This window comes from Canis aureus, chromosome 10 (assembly GCF_053574225.1).
Source record: "Canis aureus isolate CA01 chromosome 10, VMU_Caureus_v.1.0, whole genome shotgun sequence".
Classification (NCBI taxonomy): Eukaryota; Metazoa; Chordata; class Mammalia; order Carnivora; family Canidae; genus Canis; species Canis aureus.
Genome location: NC_135620.1, coordinates 18,903,149 through 18,924,655, shown reverse-complemented (window position 1 = coordinate 18,924,655; position 21,507 = coordinate 18,903,149). Strand labels below are relative to the sequence as shown.

The 21,507-nt window shown below is 35.5% G+C and overlaps 1 protein-coding gene across 1 annotated transcript in view; it reads left to right on the top strand.

Moving 5' to 3' along the window:
* Window positions 1-21,507, top strand: part of FBN2 (fibrillin 2) — a 242,819-nt gene that overhangs the window by 62,179 nt on the left and 159,133 nt on the right. Inside the window, exons 6-7 of the mRNA XM_077911529.1 lie at window positions 5,403-5,600; window positions 17,044-17,169. Of these exons, the coding sequence (XP_077767655.1) occupies window positions 5,403-5,600; window positions 17,044-17,169 (324 nt within the window). The remainder of the gene's footprint in view (window positions 1-5,402; window positions 5,601-17,043; window positions 17,170-21,507) is intronic.

Here is a 21,507-nt window from a genome sequence, read left to right as displayed (position 1 = left end):
TGGGAAAAGTCCACAGACAGGTGGATTGGTCTCACTACCAGTCCATTCTGTTCATCTGCTGTAGAGAAGCCTTTGATGTCACCTGGGAGTCCACTGGGTTTTCATGTCAGCTCTCTCTCCTCGGATCTGCAGTGCCATCTCAGCCCCAAATATCTGACTCCCCAGCTGACCCCCACCTCCTGTTTCAAAAAGAAAATAGAAGGTGTGGGAAAGGACACTGCTCACTGTCTATAAATACTCCTGCATCTCTATGCTTTTCTTTCTTGGGCTATAAGATAAATGCTTTTATTTTCCTTTCTAAAGACAACTCCTTAACATATCCTGGTTTCACTCTCAGGCGGACTCCTCAGGGATCTTACAGTATAAATTATTATTATTATTGGCCATTATAAGCCCTTCCTTTCAGCTGGGCCATTTCTGTTGGCTTTTCGAAATATGTGTGTCTTCCATAAAACAAAGCAAAACACTTAAAATAAAAAATAAACAAAATAATAAATGAGAGTAATAAGAAATTTCTCTCCTTCAATCCTAAATTCTCGGGATCCCTGGGTGGCGCAGCGGTTTGGCGCCTGCCTTTGGCGCAGGGCGCGATCCTGGAGACCCGGGATCGAATCCCACGTCGGGCTCCCGGTGCATGGAGCCTGCTTCTCCCTCTGCCTGTGTCTCTGCCTCTCTCTCTCTCTCTCTCTGTGACTATCATAAATAAATTTAAAAAAATCCTAAATTCTCTACCGGACAGACCTGTTTCTGTCTTTACCTTCTGGAAACCTCTCCAGAGATTATCAGCTTGTTTGTACAACAATAATGCTCAGTTTGGTTATCTAGCACTGTTAGCATCTTAAGAGGATTTGTGAAATTATATCAAAATTTCCAAGTACATTCAGTTGTATTTACTTAAAGTAGAATGATAACATAGGCTATAATAAAAAAGATAGAAAATATTAGCAAGGATGTGGAGGAATTGGAACCCTCATTCATTGCTGATAGGAATATAAAATGGTGAAGCTACTTTGGAAAAACCTTTTGTTGGTTTCTTAAAAGGTTAAACATTAATTCCCCAGTTCAACCCAGCAAATGGCCACTAATCGGTTAGCAGAGGTGGTGTATCCCTATGGTGGAATGCTATTCAGCAGTAAAAGGGATTGAAATACTGACACATACTATAGCACGGATGTTCCTCAAGAACATCTTGCTAAGTCAAAGAAGCCAGATGGAGAAGACCGCCAATTACATGATTCCATTTATGTGTATTGTCCAGAAAAGCCAAATTTATAGTGACAGAAAGATTAGTGGTTGACAGGCTAGAAACGGGCACGAGGGTTTGTTCTTGTGGGGGTTGGGGGATACAAATGTTATAAAATTGGATTGTGGTGATGGCTGTACATAAAAATTATTGAATTGTACAATGAAGACAGGTGAATATATATATTTTTTAATTTTTTAAAAAAAGATTTTATTTATTCATGAGACACACACACACACACAGAGAGAGAGAGAGAGAGAGGCAGAGACACAGGCAGAGAGAGAAGCAGGCTCCATGTGGGGAGGCCGATGTGGGACTTGATCCTGGGATTCCAGGATCACACCCTGGGCTGAAGGCAGGCGCTTAACTGCTGAGCCACCATGTGTCCCAACAGGTGAATATATGTTATATATCATAATGAAGTTGTTTGAAAAACAGCAGCAAGGAGCCAGTTTTTGATGAGTTTTCTCATTGCATCACCTGCTCAATGTGAATAAAAGTGGAACTGTAAAAAACAAGATGCTATATTGCATCACTATGTTTGTATCTTTGGGTAAATATCTAGTAGTGTAATTGCTGGGCTGCAGGGTAGTTCTATTTTTCACTTTTTGAGGAACCTCCATACCAGTTTTCAGAGTGGCTGCACCAACTTACATTCCTACCAGCAGTGTACGAGGGGTCTCCTTCCTCTGCATGCTGCCCAACACCTGTTGTTTCCTGACTTGTTCGTTTTAGCCATTCTGACTTACCATTTGCAAGGACCTGGTTGGAACTAGGTGGTATTATACTAAGCAAAATAAGTCAGTCAGAGAAAGACCATTAATATATGATTTCCACTCAAAAATGGAATTTAAGAAACAAAACACAGAGGATCATAGGGGAAAGGAGAGAAAAATAAAACAAGACAAAATCAGAGAGGGAAGCAAACCATAAGAGACTCTTTATTGTAAGAAACAAACTGAGGGTTGCTGGAGGGGAAGGAGGTGAGGGACTAGGGTAACTGGGCGTTGGGCATTAAGGAGACCACTGATGTAAGGAGCACTGGGTGTTACATGCAACTAAAGAATCACTGAACTCTACCTCTGAAATTATTTAAAAACTGCTATATTGCACTTCCATATTAGAAAATCAAAATAAAAGTATTTGTGTTTCACAGGCTAGTTTTTAACATTTTATTGGCCATGTAGTCACTTAGTAATGAGGAAATTACTTGTTTCCAACCCACTGGTTCCATCATACCCAAGAGATAAGCAGTTATTTTCTTTTATATTTTGCTGACATGCTGTGAGGATGTCCTTGACTACAAATGGGTTGTGTGGTATATGATAATATTTTACCCACGCTGAAATCTTGATGACAAGAATGCATGGTCAATAACATTAAATTATTTTAGGGCTCTTTGACCATAATTAAAATGCTAGCCAAGTTTGGGACAGGATGTTTTAATCTTACCAAAATATTTAAATCTCCTTTCACTGATTTGTTCATATTTTATAAGTTAGTAATTCTTGAATAAGTAGGTGACACCATAGTGTTTTTTTTAAGATTTTATTTATTTATTCATGAATACACAGAGAGGCAGAGACACGGGCAGAGGGGAAGCAAGCTCCATGCAGGGAGCCCAATGTGGGACTCGATCCCGGGACTCCAGGATTGCGCCCTGGGTCAAAGGCAGGCACCAAACCGCTGAGCCACCCAGGGATTCCTGTGACACCATAGTTTTACATTTAAACTCATCAGTTGTGCACCAGGAGGCAAAATATAATGATAAAAGAAAATAGATTGAGCACAGTCTGTAAGGAGGCAAGTACTGTGCAGGCAAGAGAAATAGGAATGGTAAACTCTTTCCCCAGGAGGGGAAGTCTGGGGTTGGCTTAATTAGAGCCTTCAACATGGAAAGATCATTTCAGAGGACAAAACAGCTATCCTTGCCCAGATATTCTTCTCCAAAGATACCAGCCTGAGAAGACATAATTTTAGGAAGGTGTTGTAGTTAGCAGAAGGAATGAATATCCTGAGAAGTTGGTTTACTTATGAGAGAGGGTATGGAATCCTAAAAGTGTGCAGACTGGGAACATAGCTGTGTATGCAAGAATTATAGATCAATAAAGGTTTTATTTTTTTGTGTGTGAAAAACAGACTTTTCCCACTTGTTTAGAACTTGATTTAATTTATTGTGAGTCTAATATTTATCTAAAATAGCAAAAAAATGATTGTGTAAAGAACAATAAATAGGTTTAAAAAATTTACAACCTGGCAATTTGTGCTGTGGGACGCATCCTTGTTTATAAGGTTAACATATCTACACGTATACTGCAAAGATTGTCTTTTTCAGAAACATGATTTGCAGCCAGCACATCTGTTGTTCTTATGTAAGGGATTAAAACGAGCTATTTTTGTTGAAGTTCAGCTGCAGAGTAACAGAATGTTACACCAGCTTGCTAAAAATGTTACCTATTTTATATTTTTTTCTTTATGTTACACTTCAAAAATATTCTTTTCCTTTATATGGGAAAGCCTTACTCTTTGTTTAAAAACAGAATGAAAGTTTTATGTGGTTTGAAGTTGTGTTTTTGTTACATGATAGCATTTAGATGATATCAAAGTTTTTCTAGCTTAGCTTTTTGAATGTTAAATCATACCCAAGTTTGCTTTTTCCCAGTGCATTTTTCATAAAAATCTTACCAATGTTATTGACTCTTTTTTCTTTGAATGTGAGATTGTTTTGTTCTTGGAAATCTGAAATAAACTTATTCTGGCTTTCCCCTTCAAATGGAATTATGTCATTTGCATGAGGGCTTATCAGGAAATCCTGACTATCATTTTACATTCCCAAGAGTTAATAAGCTGTATTCATACAGGCTCTGCGAAAGGGGGAACAAACCCTTTCCGCATATTTCTGTTATAATTTTAAAACAAATGTGGATTGTTTCATTAGTCTTCACGAAACTAACCTTTCTCTAATTTCCTGTGTCTCTCAAAACAGCAACAGCCGCATTGAAATTAAACACTGTTTGGTTAATGATTCAGTTCTGCTTAAAAGAGTAAATACTGATCATCTAAAAGGTTCACTGAAGTAGATTATAGGAGAAAAAGAGCTAGAGTCAGAATGCCAGCTTTCAGGTTGCCTGGAGTGTAGATAAATTCTCCTTAATCTTGAAGGTGTATAAATCTCCTGAATAATTTGTTAAAATGTAGATTCTAGTTTATTGAGTCTAGGGTGGGGCCCAAGTGTGCATGGTTAACCACCTCCCAGGTGATGCATATATTGCTGGTCCATGAGCAACATTTTGAGAATGCAACAGTCCCAAAAGATCATCTTTCATATTCATAGAAGTCTGCCAATTTAGCATTTGCTGATGTTTTCCTCCTCATCATAACAGAGCTGTACAATGGTACAGTCCTCTTTTAGAGTACAGAGATTGTACGATAGTAACTTAGAAAGAATTCATGACAATAGGCTTTATTGCACAGTCTTCCTAGCTGAACTACACATAGAACTAAACAGACTTACACGGATACAAAAATCAAACTGTTAGAACTTAGTGTTTACAGACCTACTAGACTGCTCAAATATTGGTTCTCTTTGATTTTTCTGATCTCGTGTCCACTCAGTCAGGAAAGAAAATCTTTGCTAGGTAAAGAGGAGTCCTGAAAGCAGGTGCCACCAGTGTGCAGGTGAGGAATGTAAGTGGAGACTGCTGAGATAAGGGGTACTAGGGCTTGGTAGCATGGAGAAGGACACACTTCCCTTCCCCACTGCCATGTAGAATGGCAGATCTAGCATGGCCAGATCTTCCAACTTTTCAAGAAAAGCCAGAAATAGAAATTTCATGTGAAATTTCCCAATTTAAAAATGTTGGCTACTAATTTAAATTCTTTCAGAACATTATTCAGGCCAAGAAAACACATCTGTGTCCCAGACACAGTCCTTGAGCCACCCGTTTACAGTGTCTAGTGTAAAATACATTGAAGTCTCCTAATGCACTCCTCATGATTGAAAAATTAGGAATTTTCAAAATGAAGCTTTCCAGCCTTTTGTCTTTAGACACTTGAGTCAGAAGAAATAGCCTCTGTTTTATGTATTTGGAGCTACTGGTATAAGATTGGTGTATCGTCAGTCATAAAACCTGTCTTTCCATCTTCTTTCACATTCCAGATTACAGGACAGGCCCTTGTTTCACTCAGGTCAACAACCAGATGTGCCAGGGGCAGCTGACAGGCATTGTCTGCACTAAGACCCTGTGCTGTGCCACCATTGGACGGGCCTGGGGCCACCCCTGTGAGATGTGTCCTGCCCAGCCTCAGCCCTGCCGAAGGGGCTTTATCCCCAACATCCGCACTGGAGCTTGCCAAGGTGAGTTTGCCATCTGCCTGTGTGCACAGACTCACCATGTGTGGGTCTCCTTTCACTGAACTCAGAGGATCTGCCATGAATACCTACTACCATTCAAACTCCTACCATTTCTAAGAGGGACCTCATTAGCAAGCCTCACTAGAGACGACCTTGTTATTAGCCACCTAATGAACATTTATTTTTCAGGTCTTGACATAAATGGGGAAGGGAGGAAATACTATGAACACTGAGGAAAATTTTTTTAAAATTGATTAAAATATCTCATATAATCTGAGGAGACACCACTCCCAGATCTTCCTCCGGGAGGCACTACATGCTCCTTACCACAACCCCTCAAACTATGTAAGTGGAAATATTCAGGAGAAAGTTTTTCTCTTTCTTATATTCTTATTCAAGATATGAGATCTGGGCTCGGGTAGGAGGAAGAAGAGAACTGTCCGGCATTGTTATTAATAGTATCTGTAGAGGGAAAGTGTAAACTCTGTCCTTGAATGAGGTTATTGAAGAGTTTATATCTAGTTGCTTGCAATCTGATCTCCCTGCAATCTTCCCAACCACATCCTGGTGTATATTTTATGTATCAGGGCTAGACTGGGGCCCTAGGTTGCTACAGTAGTAGATTCTGCCCCAAGTAGTCAAAAATTGTTATTTTTATTAATTTGCAGCCGTTACTGGGTAATTATTTTAATTAATTTGCAGCCACCACAATTCTTACCCTTTTTTTGGCTACTTCTCTGATATCATATGTATATTAAACCCATTTTTAGAGTTTGGAAATAGCTCTGTAATGAGTTCTCTCATGGCACTAGGATCACAGGAAAATGGGAAACGACTTTTGTATTATTCAGAGAAATGATATTATTCATATATGAGACATGAGGAGTTGGGTTTATTTGTTATTATAAAATCATTTACAAAGTTAGATTCCTGAGGTCTTTCATACTGATGTTAGTGACCAGTATCACACCCATAAATGGCATATTGCAGAATTCCAGTCCAGTGTCCTAAAAACCCAAATGAGAATTATATGTGAAAAGGCTGCATATAGCTTCAGTTCACTGAATAATAATCATTTAGGTACACAACATAATTTGGTAAACATTATCTCTGAAAGTAGCCTCTAAAGATTTTTGTTAGTTTTATAGTTTTGTAAAAGTTAATGTCAAAAATTGGTCTCTATCAAAACTCTTCAAATCAGAACTGTAGGGATGTCCAAGGGATGAACAACATGTCAGCTATGGACTTTGAATGGTTTCGTGTTTTGTCTGTTGGCTTATTATCTGTCACAGGTCAGACCTAATATGGAAACCATGTAAATGTCATTTTTAATTTGCTGTTTTCTATGGGTAATAAAATCCTCTATCTTTGATATGACTGCTGGTCTGATTTTATAGTTTCTGATGAAGTAATTTTTATAGAAGATATACCATATAGTATATAGTATTCACCATACTCCATAGCTTTCCTAGATTAGATATAGATTTCCATAAAATTTATATAATTTACATAGATTCCTATTAGATATAAAATACTATATAGATCTACTAGACTAATATGACTGGATTTACTAAGGTAATGCTTTCTGTTTATTCTATAGCACATATCACTTTCTGATATACTTGGTCATTTATTGTCTTTATTGATTTTACTTTCCCACCAGCAAGAGTGCAAGAATCCATTAGGTCATAAATCTGTTTTATTCACTAACGTCTCTGAGGCATCTGGAAGACTGCCTAACATGTGGTAGATACTCAGTAACTATCTTTTGAATTAATAAATGGGATTAAGATTAATATCCTTCCAAAAACCACGATTTTGTAAAAATAGTCCAGTTTGAGAAAAGCTCTTAACTTCAACCAAAACATCCCAATTACTGACTGTCCTCATCTTCTACATCAGCACTTAGGCTTATTTTTTTTTACCTTTATGTTTTGTCAGAGAGGCCTAGTTTTTCTGAACAAAGTTATTAAATGTAGGATCTGATCTCAAATTTCCCAAATACCCTTCAGGATTTAGTAATGTCTGAAGGCTTATTTGTTTGATTTTGTTTATGCAGTGAAGATAAGTTTTCAGTTCCATTTGCCTAAAAATATAATGGATAAATACAGCAATAGGAGCAAAATGAAACTTGCCACATGGTTAAACTATCTGGAAAAGTAAGTTAAAAAAGTTCTGCTTTATTTCAAAATCATGGCATAGAAGCCTCGCAATTAAATACTAATCCTCAGTTCAGGCTATTTTAAGACTGCATCTTAATGTGATTTCATTTCCCTTTAAATTCCTAGACTATTTCCCAAATACTCTGCCAAGTTGATTTGGAAGATACATGGCATGAAAAAAAAACAACAACGATAAAACATGATACATACATGTCATACTTTTTAAAGTAATAGTAATCTATTTGATAGTATAATTGAAAATTTTTGTAGAGTTAAAAATAAATTTCAGATGTATAGAAGATGACTGCAAATAGCTTAATATTGGTTCTAAAACCTGGTTTGTGTTAGCCAAGAAAGGACATTTCTGCAGTTCTAAACATACTGTTATTCTGTAGTTGATTCAATTAATGAATTACCTTATCTGTGGCTTCAGAGGATGTGAAATATGATCTTGTAATAAACAGAATAACTGTTTATATATAGATTTCCATAAAATTTATACAGATTCCCATTAAAGAGAAAGTACTGTATAGATCTACTAGATTAACACTGAGTATATTTACTGAGGTAATACTTTTTGTTTATAGCACATATCACTGTCTGATATACTTGCTTATTTATTGTCTTTATTGCTTTTACTTTCCTCTAGTGAGAGCATAAGATTCATTAGGTCATGAATCTGTTTTTATGATGATGCTTAAGTGGATACTTACATGAAAATTAAGATGATGCTTAAAACAAATAAAGCTGTGAAGACACCAGTACATTTTTTTTCTTTGTTGCCATGGCATCTTTCTGGACTTAGGGGAGCACTGTCAAGAGAGATGCATATTCCTAGGGTCCTGGCTGCTCAGTTAGGACGATTCATGACTTCTTGCCTATTGAGAGCCATTTCCTTTCTCTCCCCATGTGGCCAGGGCTAACTCACATTTAGTTTTGTACTTTCTTCATTTTGTTAATATCCAGAGTTAACTACTACAGGCCTTAATTGAAGCTGTCATAAAATGAGTGAATTAAAAGTTTAAAAAGTGGCATTAAGCCCTTTTTGAAGAATATATACAAACTTTAAATATGTCACAAGCTGCTATATGGGTCTGTTGTATTATTTTCTTATAGTTTCTTACTCTTTTAATCTGTACAGGCTTCATGAATCTAATTAAAAAGGTATTTAATGTTAGTACTTTGAGTCTTTTAGATTTTCAAATGAACAGGGTACATCTAAAATATTTAAAAATATGTTAAAATTTGCAGTTACTAATTTGTTATTTGATTTTTAGGAGTCTTTTAAACTATTCCAACCATTTCCCAAACTGAAAAGACAGCAAGAAATTTGCTCATTAAATTGCGTCTTTTGCTTTATCCTGGTCAATAGTAATAGACTGACGTTGAGCCTCGCCTCTATTCCACGCAATATGAGAGGCACAGGAAATCAGACCTCTGTGACAGAGTCAGGATATAGCTAGGACACAGGGCAAGAAGCAGTGCAGACCCTAAATCAGTCCCTGCCAAACCAATACTGGTGTGTATTCTTTTCAAATGATTACAGTGTTCAGAAATATCTAACTCATTTACTCAGGTTGCACATGAAAAATGTAGAGAAGTTGAACCTCACCTGAACCCAAGCAGGCATGGGTCATCCCTTCAGTGGTAGACTAGAAGGAAGATGCCTTCAGTACAAACTTATTTCCATGCCTTCTATATAGCTCCAAAATGGAAAGGCGATTTGGTTCATTGGATTAGTATAAATTATTAAAGACATTTATCTGGGCTGTCGACATTGATCTAATTAACTAGATCGTTATAAAGTTTAACTTCTATTATTTATGCATGGAGAAAAGGCCATCCCTATACAATCCAAAAAATTTACTTAAAACATAATTAATTGTATAAATTTACTCTCTCTTTTAAATAACATGTGGGTGATACATGAGTGTGTTGTGTATTATATCTTAATGAAAGATGTTACTTGAAAGACACCTTATGGACAGTGAAACTTCAATGAGGTAAGCATAGGGATATTCCTATATACTTTTACACTTAACTTTACAAACATACATCTTAATGAAAGAAGATGTTATTTGGACAACAGTTTATACACAATGTGGTTTTAGTGCGATAGGTATTGCAGCTATTCCCATATGCTTCTACACATGTTTGTAAATGCTTATATCTTCTTAATCAAGAAGATGTTGCTTGAAAGACCGATTATACATAGTGCAGTTTCATTGATTTAAGAGCAAGCCCATTCCGATACACTTTATTTTTTTTAAGTTTCTACTTAAATTCCAGTTAGTTAGCACACAGTGTAATATTATTAGTTTCAGTTGTGATTTATTCCATACAGCACCCCGTGCTCATCACAACTCTTAAAGATAGCAGAATATTCTCCTTCTTGTAACTGAAGAAAAACCAATAATAAATAATAGAAAACAAGATACTCTGAAATAAAAGTCTACTACCCCCAGTTGAAAGCAGTAATGAACACCTGCAACTGTTGCAAAATCATTGGAACAGAGTGAGTCTTCTGAGTATTTATTGTGAGTATCAGTATTCTGAAAGGCTCTTCAGAGGTTGTGGATTTCCTTTTGGAGAAGCAGAGAATGCTCATGTGTTAGAGAAGTCTCCTATGAGATCCTGAGAGGAATTTGAAACCACTGGTGAGCATCTCAGAGAGTGTGTATCTGAAAGAACAGAGTAGAGGGTGTAACCTCAGGTTACACCCCAACCTGAAATTTGAAAAATGGGAGACAGTTTGTTGACTGGGAACCAGGAAGTATTTTCTATAGAAATTTCTTTCAAATCTGTTTTAAAAAGATAGAAAAACATTTGGAAAAAGCAAGTGAACATGCTTCAAGGAAGAATTGCCCAAATGAACAAAGTCAGACAACTGAGAAGGAGACCATGGATTTATCTCTTATGAGGTGAGGAAGATTGAGACAGAGAAGCATGCTTTTTTCTTTTTATTCCATCATCCTGCAGGTCATAATTTAATAATGTTTTCTTGTTTGCAATGATCACTTATTTATTAATTGAATTTTGTGAATACATGGAAGGTTTTCTGGCTGAATCAAAGCATGTTGAATCATTGTAGAATAGCCCATACTTCTTGGATTCCAGGTAGAGACAGATCTATTCGTCAGTTGCTGTCCATAACAGGACATTCATTTTCATAGAAATACAGGTAATGTGTGAATATCTATGGAGCATAGGAAGGAAAACTTAAATTTTAAACATGGATCTAATTTTGTGACTGGCAAAGTTAGAAAAAAAACACGTGCTATTAAATGTATAGTAATAAAATTGGTCCTTAGTTCTCCCCTATATAAAATAAATGAACCATCTTCATATGCCTGTACCACTGCACATATTTTTCACATTTTAATGTGAACTAAAAATAATATTTAATTACCATTACCTTGTTACAGTATTTATAACCTTAATTAATAGACATACACTAAAGTGATTGTAGAATGTTTCAAAAGATTAATCTGAATTCTAAACCTGAAGCTAATTACACTGTATGTTAACTAATTGGAATTTAAACAATAATTTGAGAAAAAAAGAAAGATTTAGCCTTATCCTCTAAAATCCCTCTGTGTGATCTGAAGTTGTTCAACATTTAAAAAAATAATTTGTACTTGAGCTGAAGGAATGAACAGAAACACATCTGTATAATCAGGACAGTGGAAAACTAATGAGACATTAGTAGTTGCTTATGCTGACACTTTGAAAATATAGAAAGTCTTGTAGTTTAAAGGTCTGAGGCTTGACTTTTTTGTTTTTATAGAGAGCACTTTTGTATATTTCTAGATTCAGGTGATTATTTCTACAAGATTTCTTTAAATTTTAGTAATTAACTTGATCTGTCCAAAAGAAATTAATTTTGTATGGCTGCGTAGTCTAGGATACTTCAAAAATAAAGGTTTTGTTTTTCCTTCTAGGAAAATACTTTTCAGGCAATTACAAAATAAGCTCCATAAAGTCGGTTTGCTTTTTCCTTTGAAAAATTACTGAATCTACTAAATATGTAGTCAAAGATTTTATGAATAGTATTAAGGGATTTATAGGTTTGGCCTCGTTTTTCAGCTTATATCATGATACTCTTTCTCTGATTTATCTGCCAGTAAAAGAGGTTTCTAGAGATGTTTTATACCACACGGTAATGAGGGTGGAAATGTAGTACATTTTAAAAGTAATGTGGTTTGAAATGTTCTGAATTAAAGTTTGGTATATAAATTTCTTGTTATTTCATTCTAGTTGTTTTTTCTTTGGATCAGATATCCTTTAATAAGACAATTACATCCACTTTAATTTCAGTATAAAGCACTTTGGACTGTTGTAATTTTTTATAGACAGATAAAGTGAGGAAGAAATAATAAAGATGCTAAGCTCTTTTGTTGGCTTAAATTCTCTAATTTACATACTCTAAGATACACCAAGCTTGTGGACTGACCAAAATAATAGGGTAAATCAATGTATACCAAATTACAGATGTATTCGCTAAGGATTTTTAATTAAAAAAAGCAAGATGCAAAACAACACATAGAGTGTGATCTTATTCTTGTTACATAACAGATTAATGCTCTGAATGTGTTCATGAATACAAGTCATAAAGAACAGACTGCTAGCTTATATCGATGATATCTGTTTATCTTTATGGTTACTACAATGAGCTTAGAGTATTTCATAATTAAAGATATATTAATAAGTATCTTAGCCTGTCAGTTTTAATAGCTAACATAAATTTGCATAGCTTATATTTTTATATACCCTGTTTATTTCTCATAACATTATACTGAAATAGTATTACCTTTTACAGAGAGAGAAATTAAGGGAAATTTACATAGGTATAAAATGACAGACTCAAAAACTCTAAATCAAAAGAATTTTCTCAGTACTCTACAGTTTGTTAGCTGCATTTTTTCGTACAGGCTCTTTATCTACTTGAGGAAGTTCCCTTGTATTCCTGGTTTACTGAGATTTTTAAAATCATGAATGAGTGGTGAGATTTGTCACTTGTCTTTTCACATTATGATATGATCGTGTGTTTTCTCTTAGCCAACATGTTAATATAATGCATTGTATTGCTTTATATTTGAATGTTGAAGCAACCTTAAGTTCCTGGGACTAGCCTCACTTGGTCATGATGTATTAATTTTTTAATATATTGCTAACGTTGCCCTAAGAATTTTTGTGTGCCTGTTCCAAAAATACATTATTGTGGTTTTTTTTTTTTTCTTGCAATGTATTTCCCTATCTTTTGGGTCAGGGTGATGTCCCCTCTTCTCTTTTTCCTAAGAATTTTTGTACAACTGGTAATTTTCTTCCTTAAGTATTTGAAAGGATTCAACAGGAAAGCCACCTAGGCCTGAAGTTTTCTTTGTGCAAAGATTTTAAAGTATGAATTAAATTAAGTTTAATAAATGTAGGCTTTTTCAGATGATCTGTTCTTGAGTGAGCCTTGGTAGTTCTGTCTTTCAAAGAATTTGTGTACTTTATCTAAATTGTTGAATTTAGTGCCATAAAGGTGTTCATACTATTTCCTTTGATCTTTTAAATTTCTGTAGAATTTGTATTGACATGCCTGCTTTTATTCCTTAATATTAGTCTTTCACTTTTTCTCTCCTTTTTCTTGATCATTTTTGACAGATCTAATCAGTTTTACTTCTGTTTCCAGAGAACCAGATTTTGCAGTGATTATCTCTGTTGTTTGATAGTTGTTCTCTTTTATTATTGTTATTTTCTTGCTCTGTCTACTTTAGGTTTAATATGCTCTTCTTATTTTTTTTTAAGATTTATTTATTTATGAGAGAGAGGCAGAGACATAGGCAGAGGGAGAAGCAGGCTCCATGCAGAGCCTGACATGGGACTCAATCCTGGGTCGCCAAGATCACGCCCTGGGCTGAAGGCTGTGCTAAACTGCTGAGCCACCCGGGCTGCCCTAATATGCTCTTCTTTTTTAAATTTCTCCCTATAAAAATTTAGGTGACCATTTTTAGACTTTGTTCTTTTTGTAAAAAAAAGCATTTAATGCTACATATTTATCTCTAAGCACCACTCTAGCTGCATCCCACACATTTTAATATGCTGTTTTCTCATTTTCTGTGTGATTTTTTCTTTGAACCATGAATTATTTCAGAGTATATTGTCTAAATTCCAAATGTTTGAGAATATTCCAGATGTTTTTTATCATTCACTTCTATTTTAACTCTGTTGTACTTAGAGAACATACTATACATGATTTTATTTTTTTTATGTTTAATGAGCCTTTTTACATGGCCTCAGAATACAGTCTGTCTTGTTAAATAGTACATGTGCACTTGAAAATAGCATATATCCTGCCAAAGTTGGGTGGGGTGTTCTATAAATGCCAACTAGGACAAGGTGGTTCAAAGTATAGTTCAAGTCTTATGTATCCTTGCTGATTTCCAGTCTACTTTTTCTGTTAGATACTAAGGAATATGGAAATGTCCAACTCTAAGTGTGGATTTGTCTTTCCTTTTTCAGCTCTGTCACTTTTTGTTCTGGGTGCTTAACATTTTAGAATCAGCATACACATGTTGTGCATTATTATGTTCTCTTAATGAATTGACCCCTTTGTCATTATGAAATATCCATCTTTATCCCTGGTAATAGTTCTTGTTCTGATGAATACCTTATACAATATTAACTTGGTCACTTCCGCTCTTCTTTGAGTGTATGATGCATCTTCACATCCTTTTACTTTTTAATCTATCTGTGTCAGAGTAGGTTTCTTGTAAGCAATATAAAATTACATCTTTTTGAAAATAAAATATGATAATCTCAGCCTTTTTGAGTTGCTAATACCATTTACATTTCCTGTGATTATCAACATTATTGAGTTTATATCTATTTCTTGTCCGATCTATTCTTTACTCCTCTTTTCCTGCATCCATTAGAGTGGGTATATTTTAGTATTTCATCTTATCTCCATAATTGGATCTTTAGCTCTACCTCTTTAACATTATAAAATGTTAATTTTATTTAAATTTACAAAATTTAGTGTTTGTCTTTATATATTCAACTTACTATAGTCTATATTCAAATAATATTATGTCACTTCACTTATAATGTAATAATTTTATGATAGTACTCTTTCCCCATTTAATCCTTTATGCTCTTGTCATTATACTGTTTACTTCTATGAATTTTATAATCCTCAAAATACATCATTATTTTACTGTTGCTATTTTCAACAGCCAGTTATCTTTACTTAAAATTAAGAAAGGGCAGCCCAGGTGGCTCAGCGGTTTAGTGCTACCTTTTGCCCAGGGTGTGATCCTGGAGACCTGGGATCGAGTCCCACGTCTGGCTACCTGCAAGGAGCCTGCTTCTCCCTCTGCCTGTGTTTCTGCCTCTCTCTTTCTCTGTGTCTCTCATGAATAAATAAATAAAATCTTTAAAAAAATAAATAAAATTAAGAAATAGATCTTTTAAATATATCAACATGTTTACTATTTTCTGTGCTTTTTAGGTTTTTTTTGCATAGACCATAATTTCCATCTCATTTTTATTTTTCCTGAAGAACTTTTTTTTAAGTAGACCTCATACTTGATGTAGAGCCCAACATAGGGCTTGAAGTCACAGCCCTGAGATAAAGACCTGAACTGAGATCAGTAGTTGGATGCTTAACCCACTAAGCCACCCAAGCACCCCTCCTGAAGAACTTCTTTTAACATTTCTTAATTTCAGATAAGAATATGACACTACTCATTTGAAGGGATACATGTACCCCAATGTTTATAGCAGCATTATCAACAATAGCCAAATTATGGAACAGCCCAAATGTCCACTAACTGATGAATGGATGAAGAAGGCACACAGACACACATGCACACATGCATACATACACACAGTAGAATATTAGCCATCAAAAAGAATGAAATCTTGCCATTTGTAATGATGTAGATGGAGCTAAAGAGTATTATGCTAAGCAAAATAAGTCATTCAGAGAAAAATAAATTCCATATTATTTCACTCATATGTGGAATTTAAGAAGCAAAACAAATGAACAAATGAAAAAAGACCAAGAAACAGACTTTTAACTCTGGAGAACAAATTGGTAGTTACTGGAGGGGAAGTGGGTAGAGAGATGGGTTGAAATATGGTACAGGAATTAAGGAGAGCATATGTGTTGAGCACCTGGGTGATGTATGGAAGTGTTGAATTACTTAATTCTACACCTGAAACTAAGCTGTATGTTAACTAATTAGAATTTAAATAAAAATTGGAAAAAAAAAAGAATATGACAAATTGAATATACCAGTGTTTAAGAGATACAGACAACTTTCAGATGAAGAAATCTAAAGTGTAACATGCATAGTAATTAATAATTAGAAAAGTGAAAACTGAACTTAATATCCCTTTATAATGATTAGACCAAAAAGAAAATTAGGGTTTTGGATATCACCTATTAGCAGGGAAAAGAAAACACAAGAAGCCTCATGGACAATAAAGATGTGTGAACTACTCATAGATGTGTGGATTGCTGGTGGTATGAAGGCATTTGACATTGGGCAGTGTTTATTCATATTGGGTATATATATACTCTGTGATATGGAAATTCTGCCCTGGGTCTACAGCAAAAGGAATGAAAAGTCTCTCTGAGTTTTCAGTCCATAGATACTCAGCTCCATGGAGAGACATTGTAGAGACTTTCATTGTATCATGCACTGAAGTGGCAAGAAGTTGGTGGCAGGAAGTTGGGTATATACTGAATACCCATCACCAGGAGAGTGAACACATCCAGAAGTGTTCTGCAGCAAATCTAAGCAAGAGATTGGTTGTCCACATAACAACAGGGATGGATTTTCAAAATAAGATTCAAAAAGAAAACGAATGAAAATGAGATATATAGATGATTTTTTTTTAAGATCTTATTTATTTGCGAGAGAGTGTGAGTAAGAAAAGAGAATGAGCAGGAGAAGGGGCAGAGGGAGAGGGAGAAGGAGACTCCTTCTGGAGTCTGCAGGGAGCCCCAGACTTCCCAATGGCAGGGAGCCCAACTTGGGGCTTGATCCCAGGTCCCTGGGATCACAACCTGAAGACAGACGCTTAACCAGCTGAACCACCCAGGCACCCTTATACATGATTTATATATATATACACACACACACACACACACATACATACACAAAGTGGTCCCAATTCTCCTTATCCCATTCTCTTGAGAACCACTGAAACTTTTCTGTGCATTACATTAAAGAAGTATAGATATTCTGGAAATTAGTGGTTTCTGTGTTCACAGTGCTTTCTTCTTGCAGATGTTGATGAATGCCAAGCTATTCCTGGGATATGCCAGGGAGGAAACTGCATCAACACAGTGGGTTCTTTTGAATGCAAATGCCCTGCTGGTCACAAGCAGAGTGAAACTACTCAGAAATGTGAAGGTGAGTGTCTGTACTTTGAGGGACATGTCTCCTGATGATGCTGAATCCAAGGAAGTCCTAACTTCAGTTTGAATTTTGAAGAGTTTAATCATAATTGCAGTTCTTCATTTTAATGTGAAAATAAGGGGATAGATGTTAGAGTGGTTTTGTATCAGTTTGTGTATTTAATGGGTTTGATTTGGAAAAAGCCAGTTAACATTTTTACAAGGAGTTTGTTATCTCAGTTCCTCTGTTGTAGTGGGAATGGGAGTGATCCAGCCATTTGTATTTTTCCTTTATGAAGTGTTTTCCGTTTCACTTACAAAATTATATAAAAGATTAAAATTCCGAGTGAAGTGCAGTATCTTGCATAAAATGATGCATTAGAAGTTGCTACTCTGTTTCTATATTATTAAGTAAATATATTGAATTTGTATTGAATATTGTTTCTTTGCTGGCTGCCAAATTAAAAAATCAGTATAATTGACTCAGATAATTTGGAAATTACCACAACAGGTATTCTGTGAAAGAATAGCTTACTCAAATAAAGATACCAGAAAATTAATAATTTTCTGGAATGGGATCATAATATTGAATGTGAATTGGATATAATTTTACAGTGTAAACTCCATAAGTTTCCTCATATAAAACAAAATCACTTGTTCTATTTATATGTGATCAAAAGCTTTATCATTATTACAAAATTCAAAAAGTTTCTAAAGGTGTGTCTAGCTTTCCTAATATGTATATTTAGAATAATGTTGATACTTATACTAGTTTTGAAGTATAATGTTTATCTTTAGAATGATTACTTAAATCATTTTATTCCAATTAAGGTAGTTTCCTTAAGACAAATACCATGTCTGTTTTCATTTTTTGTGACATAAGTAGTCTTTACTCAAAGTTTAGAAAAAAAATTATTTCAGAAATTTATTTTGGCAGTCTGGCTTACCTGAGCTGGAAAAATGTGAATCTGAATTTATATGGGAAATTCAGTAAATCTGAACTTGATTTCTTAATGCCCACTATGATCTTATCTGGGAGCATTTTTTGAGTTGAGTACAGTGAAAGTAGCAAATACATATTATAACTACTTCCTGTGAAGAAATTGTCACAAATTTATTTAGGCCCGTTTGCCTTCAGTAGCTAAAATCGTCTTTAATTAAGTCTTCTGTTCTTTCCATTTCCAAAAAGGCCACAATTTGAGTTTGTTGTTGTTGTTGTTGCTTTGTTATAAAAAGTTTTGTCCCTCTCTGTAGAAAAAAACAGAGGAAAAAAGGTAAAATCTATAAAAGACAAACAAGAATATGAACTATTTAATTGGACAGGAGGTAGAGGCATTGGTATACATTCTATGGTTCCAACACCAGAAATCATAATTTTATGAACTCAGGTGACACGTATCATTCTATATTTTCTATTTGCCCTACTGTTTTTCTGTTCTGCTCTAAATCTTCATAATTATATACATTTTACATTACTTCAACTTAATTTCATTCTCCCTCAAAGTCTGCTTATATTGGAAAGGTTAAGAAAAATACTTGGAAGATGGGAAAATTATCTACATAAACACAGGAATTGGACCAGCAAGTTGGGGACATGGGTCCGGATTATACTGCTTTATTTTTGCTACTTCTTGTATTTTCCTTCCTGGCTTCTTTTGGAGTTGATTCTATGGCTCAACTTTTTGTCATTCTGATTCACTTTTTACTTCTGAAATATTATCCAGACTAGATCCAAGGGTGGTAGACTTAGGAAAAAGACAGTGTTTGATTGTAGGTGAGAAGGCACAGCCACTGACTGATGAAAGTGGTTGTGACATTTCCATTAATCATCAAACAATGTATTTCTTCTTAGTTGAAAATAGAATGAGTCTTTTCCACATCACATTTCATCAAAACAACATATAGAGCCAAGGCAGAGTTTGGAGAGAGACAGTGCAACTCTTTATTCACACTTGTCTGTGTTCTTTAGAAAAGGGGGCTGTTGATGTAATGGAGGCACCACCCAGAGCCTGAATCCAGTCCTCTCCTTCCTTACTTCCTGCCCAGGCAGCCAAATCCATTTAGCTATTGCCCAGAAAGAATTATGTGATTTAATATTTGGGATTGGTGGGGAATAGCAGAATTGGAAGAAGTGGTGATTAGAATTTGAAAACTTAAGGTTTTATAAAGTCTTTACTTTGTGTGTAAGTCCAATTTATTCGGATATGTCTTAAAAGTAACTATTAGCAATTTTCCTTAAATATTAGTGTTCTTTTATTAAAAGATCAAGTGGTATTTCCTTACATAAAACTATTTAAAGTCATTGGTAGCATAATGTATCTGGAAAGACTGTAAACTGTTGCTACACTCAGTGACAGCTTTGAATTATCTTCCATTTATATATGGTTCATACAGTGTCAGTATAAAAATGTTGACATAAATTTAAACTTAGTATTCACCCTAAATAAAAAGGTAAACATAGCAGTTACTTTTGACCAACTGTCAAAGGTAAGATATTTTAGTTTATTATGTGAATTACAATGTGAGCATAAAATATAGTAGTATTGGAAGATTTACATGAAAATGATGCCCTTTCTGTTTCTCTTATGGCACATACTAGATTTCTGTTCCTACCACAATGAAATTCTCTAAAATCTTGTTCAGTCTCTAAGTTTCTGAGTCTATTCAGAAATAAGAAAGGTAACCAGTGTTTTGAATCCGAGTGATTTGGGGGAAATGGTGGCAGCATTAGCAGCAAAGTAAGTTTATTAACTTTAAAAAATTGTGTTACTCTGGGGTTTTTTGTTTTTGTTTTGTTTTTTTAAAGATTTTATTTATTTATTCATGAGAGACAGAGAGAGAGAGAGAGGCGGAGGGAGAAACAGGCTGCATGCAGGGAGCCCGACATGGGACTCGATCCCAGAACTCCAGGATTACACCCTGGACTGAAGGCGGCACTAAACCGTTGAGCCACTGGGGCTGCCCTGTTTTGTTTTTGTTTTTGTTTTTGTTTTTGTATATCTGTTGTTTGACCATCTTACTCCCAACACTTGGGTAAAATCCTTGATCACAAAAACTCTGTCTTGTTATCGCTGTATCCCCAAGCCTGGAACCTGCTATACTGTAAGCTTCTAAATATATGTGTTGAGTAATTGGGACTATGCTGTATAATAAGTTAATTTCCTTGACTTGGGTTGAATGTCCAAAAAGCAGGTAAAATGTGGGGCCAGAGTGAAAGTTGTATTTGGAAAGATGCCAGTGTTCTATGTTATGGGAGTTTTTTCTTCATCTGATTTTTTTTTTTCATTTTCTTAATAATCTTATTTTGCTCTGGTTACCATTCAAAGACAAAGAGCATAAATATTAAGTGCAGTTTGACATTTTAAAATCTTTGTATCATTGCTCCTTTTTGGTCATCAGCAGGTAATACTTCTGAGGTCTGGGACCTTCGTTATCTATTAAAAGAAAGAACTGTCTTCTGATTGTTCATTGGGATATTTTTGTAACTACAGTCTTATCCTGAAAGGCTTGTTCTGCTGAAAATTTAAGTTTAGATATACATAGCTTATACTAAAATGAAAAAGAATGGTGGGATGGCATTCATCTCCTGATTTAATGTCTGAAACACATGCCTGAGCATCTATATTTAAACTTCTTTTTGTTTTCGATCATTGGTTGGGTGGATTCTCCTGAGAAACTGAGGATCTGAGAAACTGAGCCCGGAGCACAAAGGAGCCCCTTCTGGGCTCTCTGAGGAGGTTTCAGAGGTACCTGCACCCTCGGTACTTCGAGAGGAGAGTAGGTGGGAAGCAGCCTGGCTGGGATCAGATACTGTCAATGCAGAGAGGGGAGGACAGACCCCCCCCACACTGCGGGAGACCCTTAATCCTCAAACCCCATCTCCCCTCGCCTGCTTCAGTGCCTGAGATGCCACCATTTGCACCCCTTTTCTGGTTAAGATAGAGACTCCTTATTTTACTGCGAATATGTTTGTGTTTCTCATGAAGCCATTGTCCATCCTGAGGAAAGCGGGCTGGCTGAGCTCCTCATCAGTTGGCATTAGAGCGATGGCCCAGGGGCCAGTGGGGGTGTTTTGGTGAGGAGCAGATACTGACCTCATTGTGCCCTGACACTGCTGTACCCTTCTACATGGAGAGAAAAGACTCAGGGTCTTAACTGGGAATAAAAATAGGTTCTCTGAGAAAAAAAAAAATTCATTTCTGTGTGTGTGTGTGTGTGTGTGTGTGTGTGTGTGTATATGTGTGTACATGTCTGCCTGTCTGTCTGTCTAAAGGAGAATTGGTTATTTTCCCCTTTAACTCATTTAGAGTTTCGGATTCAGTTAAGCCTCTCAGGCATACTGAAGTCAAGTCTT